Genomic DNA, 17,369 nt, shown 5'->3' with positions numbered 1-17,369 from the left:
CATTTTTCATATTGCTCCATTAGTGTCATTTATCCAAAGCAATGCCAATCAGTAATACAGAAAATTAATCAGACAACTGTGGTTCAAAGCAAATCAACTAATATAGCCCATTGCATGTAGAGAACAGCTCAAGGAGGTTTAGAGAGTGACTTGTGCACCTTCACTGAGGATTTACTTTGTGAAGTTTGCCCTGTTCTGTGAGGGGTACCCTAGGTGCCTTGGAAGCAAATAGCAGCAGAGAATAAGACAGGTAGATGTCTATGGAAGATAAACTATGAAAATAATAACTTTTGCTATTATTTACTTGTTTTTATGTTATTCAGGTTATTTATCATGAGTAAAAGGTGACCCATGAAATACTTCTCATCCTCTACACAGAATCATCCTGCTTATTATCCTGAACATATCAGCTTTATTACATGTAGGGTAGTTATGCATTTGGGTACTCAACGTGGTGTTTAGATGTATAGCACAAAAAACATATATATGTATTTCTCCGAGTACCCGAGATTTCTCTGATCTTGCTACTGATGTGCTTGAAAACTGGTCTCTGATTATTTTTAACACCATAATATGTAATGAATTTATAGGAATGACTAGATTTTTCCTGCTATATGCAAAAGTACATTGTAAAATATCAAAAATTATCAAGAACTGTTGGGAAAAAAAAAAAATCATGTCAAAAGCATAAACTCAAAACCAACCAGTAGGTGGCATTGCAGACTTACCAAATGCGTGTAAACTTCGGAAGGAAACTAAGTTTTTGCCGTCGTTTATTAAGTTGTATTCTGAAGTGGTGTAAGCTCTCTCCCTGACAGGTCTGCATCGCTGCAGCGTTTTGTTGGATGTTCATTTTCAGAAGGATGGGGAGTGTCGATCATTGTTCTTTCAGCTAACTTTTATTTTTCTGGTTTGTGTGAACACTACTGATACGATCATCGTAAGTGTGATGATCTCGTAGCAGTAAGACGCACAAATTAGGGATCTGGCATGCAGCCACTGAAGCCTTTGAATATATAGGAACCATATTGTGTACACACTATAAAAATATCTATTTCATCGTGGTCTACATAGTTATAGTGGTACACATAGTGGAAATGCGTATGTTAGTAGCTTTCTCAAGTCTGTTAAATTTAGAAATTCAGTACAGTGGTGAGTCACTGAAACTTATTCTTAACTCAGTTCTAATGTTTTCGTTCATTCTAAAAGGAACAAAGCAAAAATACATTTTGTTTTAATGAAAATTTTGCTTTTTAATTTTTTTTTCATTCTTTATTATGAATGATATTTTATTTTTAATGACACCTTAAGGGAAAGATATTCAAAGCTTCCAAGCAAAGAAGTGGCAAACAAGTTGCTACATTGCTCGCTTACCAGGTGAGCAGAAATGCTGGATGGCAAATACAGTTTTCTATACAGTAAAGCTGAAACCCTAGGAGCTTCCAGAAGCTGTGAACTGGCAACCTGCAGAGCCTTTAAAAATTTTCTAGTATCTTTGGGATATCCTGTATGGCTTTGGCGGGGGGCTTGTACACAGAAGCGGAATTTTTTTCACAGCAAGATTCAATGTTTTTGAACATTGATTTTATGCTTCTGATGAAAGTTCACACATCTGCTTCAACATCCCTTTCTGATTTTTGGTGTCTTTGAAAAGTTCTGTCTTAATACACATGCATAACCAGCCAGGAAAGAAGATACTACAGGTTCTTCATTAATAATCCATCTCTGCTTAGAGGTTATTCAAGAAAATAGATTATATTCCTGTGTTTGGCCCCAGGAGAGTAGAATTGTACTTACTGCAAGCAGCCGCCCTGAGCAGAAGCAGACTCCACGTACTGCTTCAGAGCAAGACGAAATTCCTCGATTTCCTCTTCTACCACTGACATTTGACGTTGAACAATCATTATGTGCTGGTGCAAAAATAAAGTAATAAATAACATAGATAAATAACATATGTATATCTATGTATATTGCCATATCATTCTATGAACTCCTTATACTTTAAACTGAGAAAAGTCTACTACAAAACAACAGAAAATGAAATTATCAAAGAAAACCCTCAGAAGTTCCTTTTAAGTTTGCAGTCCCTGTTTTAGACCTAAAATAGAGAAGCAGAATTGCTTGTGGGATTGGCAGTACAGAAGACCTATTTATTCTGAATAATTGTGATTATTATTTAGCTGTCGTAAGTAGTTTACACACCGATTCAACCACTGAAGCTTGTCAACTTTACTAATGAAGTATATAAAGAAAGTCCATGTGCTTCCTAATTAGCACATCTTGACCTTTTGCACACATTTTGACTCATTTCTGCTTTGATTTTCAATACTGTTGTCTCACGGATTTCACAAGCAATCTGTCTAGCAATATTGTATAATCTCTTTTGGGTCTGAAATTTCAAAAATATTCAAATACATTAGCGCTCCTATATTCAGGGCGTTGAACCTAACAAAATGCAAATCAAATGCATTTGAAAAAATATCCAAAATAGATGATCCATAAAATTCCTTATTTTATCACAGAGTTACAAAGTTGTGGGGTCTCCTCCTTGGAGACCTTTAGAAGCCGCGTGGACGTGATGCTGGGCACCCTGCTCTGGGTGTCCCTGCTTGGGCCCAGGTGGCACCAGGTGGCTCCAGAGGGCCCTGCCAGACTCCGCCATCCTGGGATTTTATGTTTATTGCTTTATGCTTGATGCTCTCCCATCTTTCTTGATAAGGTTTCCTATGGCAGATTTGGCAGGAAGGGAGACTGTACTATATTTGAAGTATCTATGTAGTATTAGATGATCAGGAGCAGAGAAGCTTAAATCTCATAGACTCTTTTGCCAAATCTGGTAAATCTTGCTAATGATGCCTTTTTCCTTTTTACAGAAGCTGAGTTTTTGTCTGATTGTATCCTCTGAAAATAATATAAAAAATAGTATAAGATTTTTGCATGGGTATTTTAAATTTTATTCTGTTGCCTCTTACACAACGTATTCTGCTAACTAAAATGAATTCTTTTTTTAACAGAGATAAGGTGAGATTGTCATGTCAATACCTAGCATTGAAAATCAAACATTTATTATCTTGAAGAACACTTACAGATCTTGCATTTTCTTCCAAAACTTCTTCTTCAAATGGCTCAAGCTTTAAGTCCTTACAGGCAAATAAAAAGAAAGAAAAAAAAAGTGTAAGTGTAATGCTGCAATACTACAGATGTATTCTAGTCCTAGCTTTTAACAAACTATTCCAATACTTAGCTTCTGTTATATATCCAGAAATTATAATTAAATTTCTTCTCTATCAGCTGTAAGCCAAACACAAGCGTTGCTGAATCTTGTCTGTTTCAGTGGTTAAGTTCAACCCAGGCTGTTTGTAAAGTTATTTTTATTTTTATTATTATTTTTTTTTTATAATGCTGAGCAGGTACCTTTTCATTTGTAGCTAATCCCCTTGTTCATAAGCGTACGTTGGACTTCAGAGAAGAGAGATGTGACATGGAGAGGAGCAAGGATGGTAATTCGAAATAAACTCTCAGCTCCTATTATATCATCAGAAAACTTTATACAGATGAAACTTCTTTAGGTATGTTGTTTATAAGTAACTACTTTCTAGCATGGAAAACACATTCACAATGCTTCAGGTGAGATTTCTGATCTGATACCCTAGCCTCTGAGGACAGACGGAGCAGCAGCAAACAGATGCCTTAGTGAGGAAGCAGCGTGCTGGCTGAACACACAACTGGGTGCGTGCTCCATGAGTCAGTGATTCATGCAAACACCATCCAGCACTGCACACAAAATTAACATTTTTGTACTAGGAACTCACAGTACTTGCTAACCCAGCGACATATGGATGTTCTAGTGCCTGAACCCCACACACAACTATTTGCAATAGCAGCTGGAGCAAAAATCAGTGCTAGTGATGCTTCGCTTCTTCTTGCAAACATTTCTTGTGTCACAAAGATTAAAAAAAATGAGCCTACAGCCGAGTGAGGATTGATTTATCTCAGGTAGCAGGCATTTTGCCAGCACAAATCCCCTGCTGGCTGCAAAGCCACCGAGAGGTGGGTGGGTGGAATTAAGATGGACACAGGGACTCCAGCAGCGGCAGCCACACATGAGCTGCTGTGCAGCTGTACCCTTCCTGCAGGCCTTGCATAGAACATCAAGGAGTGATGGGGAATTTTGATAGCTCATTTGTCAGCGCAGGCACCTCAGATAGTCCCTGAGGGAAAATGCATATTCCTGTGGTTCTCCTATATTTTCAATGCAAACTTTTTCTAGGGAAAGTTATAGAAAAAAGAAGCAAGGAATGACTCAAGTTGTACTGCAAACTGTCTCTTAAGATAGCGAGATTATATTTTTTCGGTATAACTTTAGAATTTGATGAAAAGAAATGACTTATGAGACTTATTCGTAGTTGAGTTCACCTTTGACAGAAGACAGATTGAGTTAGACAGCACTTTTAAGAGGCAGTTTTCCTTGCTTCTTCTCCTGCTCTTCTTTATCCTCCCCCAAACAAACAAACAACAAAAAAACCTCACCACACAAAGACATAAACTGAATTTTAAAACCTAAGGTAGCAACAAATATGAGTGGAAAAAAGATATTAAATAGACATTTTCTGTACAGACTAATGCTACTCGTCCTTTTACAAGCCATTGGAAGCCTTGGTATCATTGGATTAGAGGCGGGTCATTGCCAGACTTTCCAGCATAAGTAAAGGCGACAATATGCTCCAGTCATACAGAAATGTGATATCAGATGTTTATAAATAGTTGTGTCCGCAGTGATGCAAAAGGGAAGTGTATGAAAAGCTGCCAGTGGTAAGACTGTGGTGTATTCCTTGTGGTGAACTCAGTTTCTCATGGTGGGGCTTGTGGATGGGGAATAAGTAGTTATGAAAATGTCCAGTAATTTTTTTTCAGATTTTTTTAGAATTTTGATTGAATTCATCCAAAAAACTTTGTCTATGGAGTTGGGTTGAGTTTGAGGAAGGGAAAGCATGCAGAAAACCCAAACTTTTGGATCAAAATTTATGTTTTTATTTTTTTTTTCATTTGAAGCTATGCTTCCATTTTCAAGTTGTTATGTGTTTTGTAGGAAGGGTTAAAATCCCTCAAAGCAAAATAAAATGCTTATTTTTTAATTTGCCATATTGTTTTGTCAAAATGAGTTATTTTTGTTTTTATCTAGAAAATAAAAAAATTAGTTAATCTTGTAGCTTTACATGAAGCCTGAGTTTTATCTATTATTTTAGTCATTTTCTTCCAAACTGTGTTACACAGGCAATGACCTTAACTGTCCCAGGATGCTGTTTTTGTGTATTATTAGTGTTATTACTGTTATATGCATGGAGTGTGCTTTATGTACATACTGTATGTGCACATACAATATTAAATACACTTGACAATTTGTCAGCTCCAAAAATGAGTTCTGTATATGTTTAGTAGATTGTGCTTTCATGAAAGAGAAATGAAGAAAGTAAAAGGAAAATGTAGGCACATAATGAGTGTTAGCTCACTTAGGTGGTGTTGAAGTTTCAGGCACTATTGATTGGGAAGATTGTCACTGGGACATTGACGAGCATTTGTAGTTTCAGGATTGCATCATAAATCTTTACTGAGAGTGAGCGAACAACCAGAAGAACAGAAATGCACACCTTCTTTTCCAGCCTGTCAATCAGCTTCTGGAGTCTGTTTATCTGGGTCATCCACTGGCTGTCTTCCTCAGTCCAGCCTTTGAAAAACATAAATAATAAAGAATAAAGTGTTACTAAATGCTGGAACATAGTACTTCATTTATTTTGTAGAAATGTTTAACTTAGCTTGCAAATGATTTTGTTTCTCAAAAGAATGTGCTGCAATTATTTCAATGTTCATTTTGGTGTAACTAAGGCAAAGCATGATTTTGTCTGTATGAACGATTTTCTTTCTTCTTAAGATACAGTAGAAATCCAACACAGAAAGAAAACTACATGCTGATGTTACCCTGGGCTGATGTTTCCCTGGGCTGCATTAGGCCAAGTATCACAAGCAAGTCAAGGGAGGTGATCCTGCCCCTCTGCTCAGCACTGGTAAGGCCACACCTGCAGCAGTGTGTCCAGTTCTGGGGGCCTCCAGTACAAGAGAGACCTGGACATACTGGAGAGAGTCCAGCAAAGGGCCATGAAGATGATGAAAGGCCTGGAGCAGCTCTCCTAGAAGGAAAGGAGCTGGGACTGCTCAGCATGGAGAAGAGGAGGCCCAGGGGATCTCATCACTGTCTGCAAATCCCTGAGGGGGGGGGGGGTGCAGGGAGGATGGAGCCAGGCTGTGTGCAGTGGTGCCCAGTGCCAGGACAGGAGGCCCTGGGCACAACCTGGCCCCCAGGAGGCTTCCCCTGAGCACCAGGAGCCCTTCTGTGCTGTGCGGGTGACGGAGCCCTGGCACAGGCTGCCCAGAGGCTGTGGGGTCTCCTCCTTGGAACCCTTCAGCAGCCGCCTGGACGTGGTGCTGGGCACCCTGCTCTGGGTGTCCCTGCTTCGGCACGGGTGGCACCGGGTGGCCAGCCTCAGCCACCCTGGGAGTCTGTGATTATTTTCAAGTATATCCCACAGATGCTGTATCAGATTTTTTTTTGTATAACCTTTAACAATTTAATAAATGAAATACTTCTTTTCCTTCAGATTTTGTATTTTCCTTTTCTGTTTCTCATTTGTTCCCCTCAGCTGGGATTTAAGTCATCCCATGAGAATTTGCTTCCATATAAGTTATGTCCTCACTGTTTCACTCTTATCTACAGGCTATAAATATTACCTAAGAAATGCTGGCTCAACCACCAGCCCCAAAACAATATCCCAATTTGGCCCCTATTTACATATATATATATATATATATTTCGCTTCATATCTTTGGCTACATTTATTTTCCCTACAGTTTGAGCTAATATCTCCTGTATTAAATTGAAGGTTTCTGCCAGTAAACCACCTGAATGAGTTCGCACATCTATATTAAAGCTTTGAGAGGAAGATAAACATATATTTTTCTCTGTGTGTTTATGCATATGTTTTGTATATATTTAAAATGTGATATGCCTTACCTGTGTTAAAATGAGGGCTGTTTGGCGATAGGCTGTTGTTCCTTTGCAGCCTTCGAGCTGAGCGTTTTCCTGGCCACTGAACTGAGAGCACCTCTGGTTTTGTTGGGCCTTGTCTACACAGAAACACAGGACAGTTCATAAGGTAATGTGTGTGGGAGAGCATGTCTCCTCTTTTTGTTTTCAGAAGTATGTTTTAATGTCCTTGTATCTGCTCCTTTAAATTAAAAAAGGACACAGAGCTACTGAGGCTACTGAATTCTTTTCCAGATTTTCACTACAAATAATCATTTCTGTTTTTAATGACTTTAATGACTAGACTAGATCACTAGGCATTAAAGATGGGAAAAAAAGGGAAGGTTATGTTGTCCTAAACCTTTCTTTTAGGGAAGGAAAACTTGAGGTCTGCCTGTGGTTCTTCCCCAGTCTGAGGAGCCAGTCTCCCAGTGTCTTCTTGTGGTTCATAAGAGTTTTCTCTCACCTCTGCAGAGGAACTGGGATCATAAGAAGAGCTGAACATGAGAGATGAACTTTAAATTGAGAAGATTTAACTATATTAAGGAGATATTTTAGGATGGTACTTGCTGCAGCACACGAACAGGATAAAATCTCTTAACTGTAAGCCAAATTATGGCAGTTCCCCAGTGTGAAGACTTAAATTAGCTTAGGAGTGCCTTAGTGGGTCAGACAGTTTGCCCCTCAGTTAAGTTAAGCATAATTAAAGATGATTTTACAAAAGGTCTCAGGCATTTGCAGTAGAAAATAACCCCATTTTCTCCAAAATAGCTGTAGTTAAAGTTCTGACTCTGTCTGGCTTTTCTATTGCTACCTCAGAAAATGGGGAATATATTTGGCTTCAAAAGTATCACAGCTCCTTATCCTATACACCCAAGTTAGTGGGTCAAGTTACAAAGATACTTCCCACACTTTTTTCTAGATAGCTTTTCTACAGGGGCTACCCTAAAAGGCAAGTCAGAGAAGAAGCCTGTGATTACTGCAGAGGATGGTTTAGAGTTAAGTTCTAGCTCTGAACTGGCCATTAGAGACTTCTTTCTCTCCTACCAAGTGTGTGGGGAGCCTAGAAAGAAGTACACATGAATAGATGGGTACTTATACTGTGCATACCTGTCCTGGTTTCAGTTAGAACAGAATTAATTTTCTTCCTAGTAGCTGGTGGAATGCTGTGTTTTGGCTTAGGATGAGAAGAGTGCTGATAACACCCCGATGTTTTAATTGTTGCAGAGCAGTGCTTATACCAAGCCAAGGACATCTCAGCCTTTTGCTCTCTCCTGCCAACAGGCAGGCTGGGGGTGCAGTAAGAGCTGGGAGGGGAGAGACCCAGGACAGGTGACCCAAACTAGCCAAAGGGGTATTCCATACCATCTGATGTCATGCTAAACAATATATAAGGGTGGCTAGCCAGGGGAGGGGGGCCGGACTGCTCGGGGTTAGGCTGGGCATCGGTCAGCGGGTGGTGAGCAATTGCATTGTGCATCACTTGTTTGTACATATTATTATTACTTTCCTATTATCACCATTGTATTATTATTATTATTATTGTTATTATTATTTTTGTTATTATTATTATTATTTTCCTGTCTTATTAAACTGTCTTTATCTCAACTCACGGGCTTCACTTTCCATTTCTCTCCCCCATCCCAGAGAGGGAGGGGGGAGGGTGAGCGAACGGCTGCGTGGTGTTTAGCTGCCGGCTGGGTTAAACCACGACAATACCCTGTACACCCCCATCCTCCAAAACCTGCTTGATCCTGTGGTCAAGCTGCCAGCACAAAACCCCACCCAGCATGTCGTCCATGTACTTCAGAAACCTCATATCCAACAGCAAAGCAATCAAGAAAATGTCATTTCCAAGAAAAAGCTATGTGTTTTGAAACATACAAAGCACTGAGTTCTTTGCCCATGAAAAAACAGTTTGTACTTTGCTTTCCCTATCATCTTAAACAATAGCATACCAAGGAAAACAAATCCATGAAGCCAAGTTCCTATTCAAAAATGTTGTGGTCCTTGACCTTACAAATTCTCATCTATGAGGTGATGCTATTAAATTCAGCTAAACCTGTATATAGATTGCGCAGGTGATGGAGAATTTATAGACTTAGGTGTAAACCAATACTGTAGGCCCCATGTTACAGCAAGACCCTGGCTGTTTCTCAATGTTGGGACTGTCGTGCAAACAGGATTGGAAAAAAAAAACAAAAACAAAACAACAATATAAAGCTGGAAGAAGCAAACAAGGAGGCAGTCAATGATGTTGGTAATTTCAGAGCTCTTCACCTTGCATTGCTCTGGTTTCTGCATTTGATATGAAATAGTCAATGGATTTTACAAGAAGTCAAAGGAGCAGAGGCTAGGGTGCAACCAAATGATCTCACTCAGTAGTTTCTCAGTCCTACATGCAGCCCACTATAGGATCAGAGTGGAAACCGTCTATTCAACTTGAGCAAAACTCCTATTACTATCAATGAGTTCCATTGTGGAATAAAAAATATCCTCATTTCTCTGGTGATTCCCTACATCAGGGTGCTGGATGAAACATTAAATGGTCTCGGAGGTTGGTGGTGACCCCACTCACCCTTCATGCCCATCACTGCAGTTTGCTGACCTTTCCTGCCGAGTCTGCTCCTCCGTGGTCTCCATGGCACACTCCAGAGAGGTCTGGAGGGACTGAAGCTGGTTCAGTGTCTCCTTCAGAAGAAAGCGAGTCACAAACTGCTCCAAATTAGAAGCTTCCTGATAGTCCTAAAAATTGAATTAAAAAAAGAAAAAAAGAAAAAAAGAGAAAAGAAAAAAGAAAAAAGGAAAAAAAGAAAAAAGGAAGAAAAAAAAGGAAAAGGTAAGGATCTGCCTACTGTTAGAAATATGAGAGGAAAGATTCAGGTTTAGTTCAGAAAGGAGGCAGCTGGATGTTTTGGTGCTTATACATGCAAACTGCACAGGCAACCTGTATGCTTATGGATGAAAGGACCTCTGAATTTTCAGGTACGGATGCTGAATCCACCCAAGCTCAGAGAGGCCCAGGTACACACTTCCACAACATCGTTTCTACTAAAAAAAAATCTACCTTTTCTGCACATTTCCTAACTCCAGTTGATTGCAATACCACATTACTTCTTAAGTATGGAAAAAACAAGATACGATTGACAGCTATAGAAGTGAATTTAAAATTTTTATTCACATCGACTCTTGTAAAAAGCCATTTCTCTAGTCAAGTGGCCTGTCTCTCTCCCATTGATTACGGGAAGAGGCTTTGAGCAGGACACGTGTTGAGGGATGCTGCCTTGAAAAGCACCAGCAGTTTGGCTCAAGGACTGCCAGTGCCAGAAATAGTGTCTTTTGAATGTTGCAGTCCTTGACAGACTTTTGTTCCTGTAATTTGCTTAATTATTTTTGAAACTGTATATCTACTTATTTCATAATTATATGAAATGTGTCTAAGTGTTCTTTCAGTTGAAACTTGCTTATTATTGTATCTATATTTATCAGTCTGTAATGTTTCTTTGTACAACTACATTTTCAGTATATTTAATGTGTTCAAAAATATTTGTGCCTATTTTGCTTATATAATTAGATAGAGGTTTTGCCCTTGTAATTATTCTTTGATAGAGATATTTTATTTCTGGCGGAACTAAGAAGTTCAGACCAGTCTGTGACTTAAAGCCCTTGCACATCTTTCCCCAGGTTCCTTGTATCCATGATTTCATTCACAATTTCCTTTCTTTTTTTTTTTTTTTTTTTAATTTCCTTTTTTTTTTCTTTTTTTTTTTTTTCCCCCATTCTTCCAGGTTTTCCTCCCTCAGCGCTTACAGGCAGTAGAACATTCAGCACAATGATGCCCATCTGGGCTTTTCTTTAAACTTATTAATGAATCTAGCATTTGTCTTGCTCTGGGCCAGTGTAAGACATGCCCTGATTTGAAAGTTCCAGTTGATCCCATCAAGATCTGCAACAAAATCAGCTCCATGTTTGAACACAGGCTTAAAACAGAAAAATGTCTTTGAAAAATTCATAGAGCTGCTCTCTCCATCACACAAGGAATCAGATTTTAAGCTCTCCCCTTGTCTTCCCAATGTGAATTACAGCTGAAATGTTTTTCTGACTTTTAGACTTCTCTTTGAATTTGTTTGATTTTTGCATGTACATGTTTGTAATCAGAACAAAAATATGGGATGTTTTGAAATTTAAATGTAAAGCAAAAGATTGTATGATAATTGCTTCAAAAGCACCTTCTCTCTATTCACAATATAGGCTATTAAGCTGGTTCTTGCTGCAAGACTGCTACAGAAAACTTACATGTTGAGCCACCCATGAACCATCAGTTACTTATGTGACCAGGACCTTCATACTCATCTATATTTATTTTTTCTGCCTTCAAATGAATCAGGTGTGAGGCACGCACTCTACAACCAAAAGAACACCTTGTAAGAACAAGGTGTGTGAATCTGTGTAGTATGAATAGCTAAGGAAAACCCTTTAGCTGAGATCCCTGTTAAGTTTATTTTCTCAGTTTTCACCAGTGCTTGGAAATGAACAAAACATGATAGAACTGACCGTTTCTTATAAGTTTTTAAATATCAAAGCAATATCACAAGGAGAGGAGGATAACCAGTGTGTCTTAAAATTTTGTGTATCCAAAAAGTAATCCCTAAAGATACTTCTTTATAGCTTCCTGCTTGTAGTCATGGGAAGTAAGACACCAGCATGCTGAATTACAGCTTAAATGCACATCATTTTGCAAACTGCTCAGGCAGGCCCTTGCTGATGGGGGATGATATAAACATTAGCTATGTAATACTTGCCAACACTTGTCTAAAGTTGGCTGCTTCCTAACTACTTCAGAAATGCTTTCCTGCATGTGAAAGCTCTTAATGGATTTTTAATAAGACTGACTTCAGGTTTATGCATACACCAAGATTTATCCCTTTTTGTTCTGGTTCTGTTGTCCTTTAATTGTATCTTTACAGGCTTCCCTGTGGAAAAGGTCCTTGTGATTTCTGAAAATGGTTTAGGGCTACCTTTTCAGGTACATAGAGTCTTTATGAAAAGAAAGGTTAGGCAGGATGCTAACTGTGGGAGTCTAGAATTATCAAAGACTTTTTCCTTATATTTATATTTTATGAAAATATTGGTGTTTCCAACACATCTTGCCAGTTGGGCAAATGGCTATTCAATATTTTTCTTTAATTACTAAGAGAATTAAAAAAAAATAAAAATAATTTCTACAGATATCATTTAAATTTCCATTTAACTTTCCATCATATTTACAAACATGGTTAATTCATAGACTGAAACCAGTGGGAATATTTCCATTGCTTTAAATGGGGTGTCTCTGTATACCCCAATCAAAGGGTTCAACAGGCAACATCCCTTCTACATGGATTTGATGTGGCTCCCATGTAAGTGGGATTTTAAGGTTTAACCAGCTTGCTGGTGTCCAAACTCCTACCCACTGACAGCTAACTACTCCTAATGGTCCTTGTAAAATTCTTTTGTAAAAAAAGATTATGCAAGGAAGTACTTTGCATATATAAATCATTAACATTATCATAATTCAAGCCATGGAGGGAAAAAGACTTTCAGTTACAATTCCAATTACATCTCAACTGCAATTCTTAGCAATGAGGAATTACCAACCATGCTTTGTCATTTCACCATTCTCTTTCCTATAGAAAAAGGCCTTAATTTCCATTTTGCTAAATGGGCACTCTTACAACATTTCACCAGATGAAAGAAAATGTTAATTTTGAATTAAGAAAAGTGTGTACCAATTTATTAAGTGTATATTATGTTAGAATCAGCTTAGCTGGCAAGCAGAGCATTTGTATTGTTAGCCTACTGCACTGCCAATTAATAATGGGACACACTGATGGCCTCTGTACATAAACTAGAAAAATGGCCTGTTTCCTGAATGTCATTAACTGTAAATTACAGTTCATTAGCATACACATTATACTGCACAACAGTTTGGGCAGTCCAAATGAAATAAGTCTGTGTTAACATATCGCTCTGGTTGTTGGTTTTACTGATTGTGAATGAATGAGGGCAATTTTCCATATCGCCTTCATCAAGAGACAACTGTGACCTTTGTGAGCAGCTAAGATATGAGTTTCTATTAATGCTAGTGAAAATACATATAATGAATGATTTCCCTGTGGAAAAGGTCACTGTGTTCTTTAAAATTGGCTTACAGCTACCTTAAAAGGTGCAGAAAAGGTTCTCCTTGTACAAAGGCGGAGTAGGAGTCTCCTGAGGGAGTTTACATCTCAGAGATGCTACAGATTAAGTGACTCTCTGGATCCTCTTGAGCCCTGGTTCCAGCCCCCAACCTCTTGATAGACCTGGTGCAGCACTGACCCATTTATCAGAAAAGCAGAAAGCTGAGATGGGGAAGGAGAGGGATGCCTGTCTTCATTTACTTGGGGCAAGCCAACTAAACATGTCTAGAAGAAAGAGAAAACTTAACTCATTTAGAATGGGTGGGATCAGAGGCAAAATCCCCACAAGCTTACTTGTAAAGGCCATCTGGCAGTCATGTAGCCCAGCCTCTGTTCAGAGCAGGGCCAACTTCTAAGCTAGGCTGCTCTGGGCTGTCCAGCTGAGCTCTGAACATCTCTGTGGATGGAGATTTTGCTGTCTCTCTGGGCAGCCTGGTCCGGTGTTGTGCCATCCTCACTGTGAAAATTATTTTCCGTACATCTAGACAGACTTTTCCTTTTTGCAAGCTGTAGCTGTTGCCTCTTGTTCTTTTGCTATGCACCCCCAAACAATTGTGCTGCCTTTTCCACAGCACTCCTTCAGGTAGAAGAATTATGTCTTCCCTCAGCCTCTTGTCCAGTCTGAACAAATTTAGTTCCCTTGGCCTCTCCTTCCTATATTTCTGTTTTACTATATATTAGTTTATGTCATATAACACTATTTTACATTTTTGTACCTTATTTGTAGCACTAGTTATAGCATTTATTACCGTCATATGGCTGCAATTTTCTATTTCCTATTTTATGTGTCATATCAAAATAATTTAATAAAAAATTGCTTACATGTCTTTACAGAAAACACCCTCAAGCAACTGAAAAGTTCTTATCATTGAGTCAAAATCAGTAAAGAATAATCTATTTAAATTGTCATTGGTCATAGAAGGGCAGCAGACCTGCCCTGTATGTTTAAAGCCTACATTAATGGGATAGTGCCCCAGGTTATGATTTTAAAATGAGGATATAAAAGTAATCAGAGTAGCTGTGCTGAAATGAAGAACAATTCATGCCCTTTTCATTTCATTGTGTTGTCTTATGACTGCACACAAATGCAACTTTCACAGTATCCTCTTTATAAGAGTGAGTGAATGCATAATATCTCAAACTATTAGGTAGATTCAAATTCAATTTTAAAATGTGGCACAAATGTTACAAGTTTATTAAGGTATTATATTTCAAATAAATTGCATGTTTAAATTCTGTCTAGAGACATAACAACTTACAATGCTGATGTAAGACCAATGACATATGAACGGCCTTAAGTTGCACCAGGGGAGGTTTAGGTTGGAAATGAGGAGACATTTCTTCTCAGAAAGAGCAGTCAGGCACTGGGACAGGTTGCCCAGTGGAGTCACCGTCCCTGGGGGTGTTCAAGGAAAGGTTGGACATGGTGCTTAGGGACATGGTCTGGTGACATTGGTAGTGGGGTGGTGGTCGGACCGGATCGTAAGTCTTTGCCAACCCTAATGATTCTATGGTTTTATAAAAAGTATCCACCATCACTGTCTAACACTCTCCTTTACTGGGATTATTGAAAGGGTAATACAATAGTATCTTGTTACATCTTACAACAATAATATGTACAAAATTCACGGATGAATAAGAAGTAACTCTTATTTAAATCCTACTAAGACCACCAGGTAGCTTAAAGAAACGTAGCTGTGCTTTTGCTGTGTTTCATATCATCAGGTAGCAGAAATATCTGTAATACTGCTACTGGGAGAAAGTCGTAAGAATAAAAGTGTCAAAGCTGTTGGGGGTTTTGATAGATATTGACAGGAAAATGGCTAGATTTTTTTTCCTCCTGTTATGAAGTTATTTCTATGCACTTTCACACTTTCACGCTTAAAGACATGGTTATTAATTTACTTAATATATATATTTTTAAGACTATTAGCATATCTCTACTATCAGGAAAATCTGAACATTGTCTCCTTCTGACCCAGTAACTATCAAAGATCAAAAAAAGATCAAAGGAGTTCCCAAGAGTTTTCATTACACTGATAAGGACCTAGAAAGAGAGGAAAGGGGTGAATCTCTGGAATATGCCTGCACAAGTTCTTAGAATTCATTGCTTGAAGCTTTTTGAGTTAATCTGCGTTTGACCTGACTCACAATAGCAATCATTATATTAAATTTTATAGATAGAAAATAGTGTGCAATGAAATTCTAAAATTTCATTTAATAATGTCCCTAGATAAAAATAGCTGTTCAGTCATAGGATCCTCTCTGCCTCCTAGCAGATATATCACTATTCGGATGATATATTTAGCATACATATATATTTAGTACTGTCACCAGCATCCCTCTCCTCAGGTAAGTTTACAACAAACAGCTGATAAACAGTCGAGCATATATATTTATGCAAAAAGGATCCAGACTCCAATTCTAACCCCTGGCAAGACTGTATCACAAAAAATTAGGGAATGCAAAGAAATCAACCCATAGAATTTAGGTCATGACATCCATGGTCAAAAGAAAAGATTTGTGGATGGTTCTTTGTAGACTGCATTTAATCAGTTTTATAGCTATATTAGCTGGAAGGAGAATATGAGAACCAACTGTGCCTGCAAAGGGGAACAATTCCTAAAAGATAGATGCAGCAGGAGCTTAGTGACAAGATAATTTATTACTCTGATATATTGTTGTTACCATTTTCTATCTTTGTTCAGTTTAAAAGGATTGTTGAAAAATTCCCATCAAAATTTTAACTTGCATCAAAGGCATCAGCTTTACTCCACTCTTTTCAATTTTCTTTTGTTCAAAACTTTTGACAATTCTTCAGGGTTCAGACAAAAAAGTCTAGTCTTTAGAACTTAATGTTTATTCAATATAACAAAGTTTTCTTTAGAATCCTCTCTCCTTATGTAGATGTAACTATGAACACTGTTAATATTTTAAAGGGGATATGCTTGGTCTGATACTACAGCTGAATGATGCGCCTGTGAGAAATAGAGAAATTTCTTTGCATGGGCAGTATGTAAGGGTTTCAGATCCTTTTTTTTTTTTTTTCCCTAGAATGAAAAAGGAACTGTTTTTTATTTTATTTATTTATTTTTACTAAAATTATCTTCTTTTGTTCTTCTTTTGGCCAAAGAATTAACACCCCCCTTTTTTTTTTCCCTGTAACGAGGCCAACTTCTGTCCAGAAGGGTAGGATGTTCCTCCTCAATTCAACTTTGTATTCCTGAGGTTGGCCACTGGCAGTGCAGGTCACATAAAGGCTAATGAGTAGGCAGCCACATCTTTCACTTGCTTCCTGTCTGACTTTCCCTTTGTCTTCTCTGTGAAAACCATGAATTTACAGAAAATCTTTCAACATTCATTCCTTGACGTAGTATTAGATAATAAATATTTTGTGAGGTTTTCTAATGTGATATTCAGAAAGGGTTAATTCTTCCTGAAACTCTCTCCTTTGTCTATGATCTTTTAATTGATGTCTTACCCCTGCTAGATAATTATGAGATTCAAAACACCTTCTAAATAATTACAAGAATCAAAACCCCTTGTCACTGTAGTGGAAGGACCTACAATATATGGCCAGTTAAACTAGTGTAATAGGGTTAACTGTAATTAAAATATAGCCTGAAGCAATCAAATATACAAGAAGAATTAACTGTGAGCAGTTAAGAAACGCATTAGGTTGCGGTAATGTATTTTTATCAGTTGCCTTACACTATTAAAAATAGTCATTGCATACTGCCTTATTTCCACAGCTGCTCCCTCTGTCTTGAACTTCACTTGTCTACCTTCAGTCTCTTATGTAATCTTCATCACAAAAAGATTTATCTTTCTTTATAAGGAATACTACAGGGTGCTCCTTTTTGCTCTGCTTTTCACTTCCAATGGAATCTGGTTGTTTTGTCCACTTTAAAACATCAAAATACTAGATGGCTATGGTATTTTAGACTGAAACTGACCTGAAAAAATATATTGATGAATGTAAGGGACAAATGAACTGGATTCAAAGCAGAATAAGCATGAATAAGCAGGATAAACTAATACCTACCTGATATTATTCTCAGGTAGCAGGGATG

At 38.0% G+C, this 17,369-nt stretch overlaps 1 protein-coding gene across 2 annotated transcripts in view; it reads right to left on the bottom strand.

The window, feature by feature from the left end:
- Window positions 1-17,369, bottom strand: part of NECAB1 (N-terminal EF-hand calcium binding protein 1) — a 60,633-nt gene that overhangs the window by 4,544 nt on the left and 38,720 nt on the right. The window contains exons 6-10 of one of the 2 annotated variants that reach the window (XM_032182049.1): window positions 9,657-9,823; window positions 7,067-7,179; window positions 5,649-5,725; window positions 3,087-3,140; window positions 1,798-1,910 (exon numbers count right to left, since the gene is read on the bottom strand). In XM_032182049.1, coding sequence (XP_032037940.1) covers window positions 1,798-1,910; window positions 3,087-3,140; window positions 5,649-5,725; window positions 7,067-7,179; window positions 9,657-9,823 — 524 coding nt within the window. The remainder of the gene's footprint in view (window positions 1-1,797; window positions 1,911-3,086; window positions 3,141-5,648; window positions 5,726-7,066; window positions 7,180-9,656; window positions 9,824-17,369) is intronic. The other variant, XM_032182050.1, reaches the window with a different exon arrangement.

Source organism: Aythya fuligula, chromosome 2 (genome assembly GCF_009819795.1).
Source record: "Aythya fuligula isolate bAytFul2 chromosome 2, bAytFul2.pri, whole genome shotgun sequence".
Lineage (NCBI taxonomy): Eukaryota > Metazoa > Chordata > Aves > Anseriformes > Anatidae > Aythya > Aythya fuligula.
The sequence above is the reverse complement of the archived record's forward strand: the minus strand, read 5'-3'. Positions and strand labels throughout refer to the sequence as shown.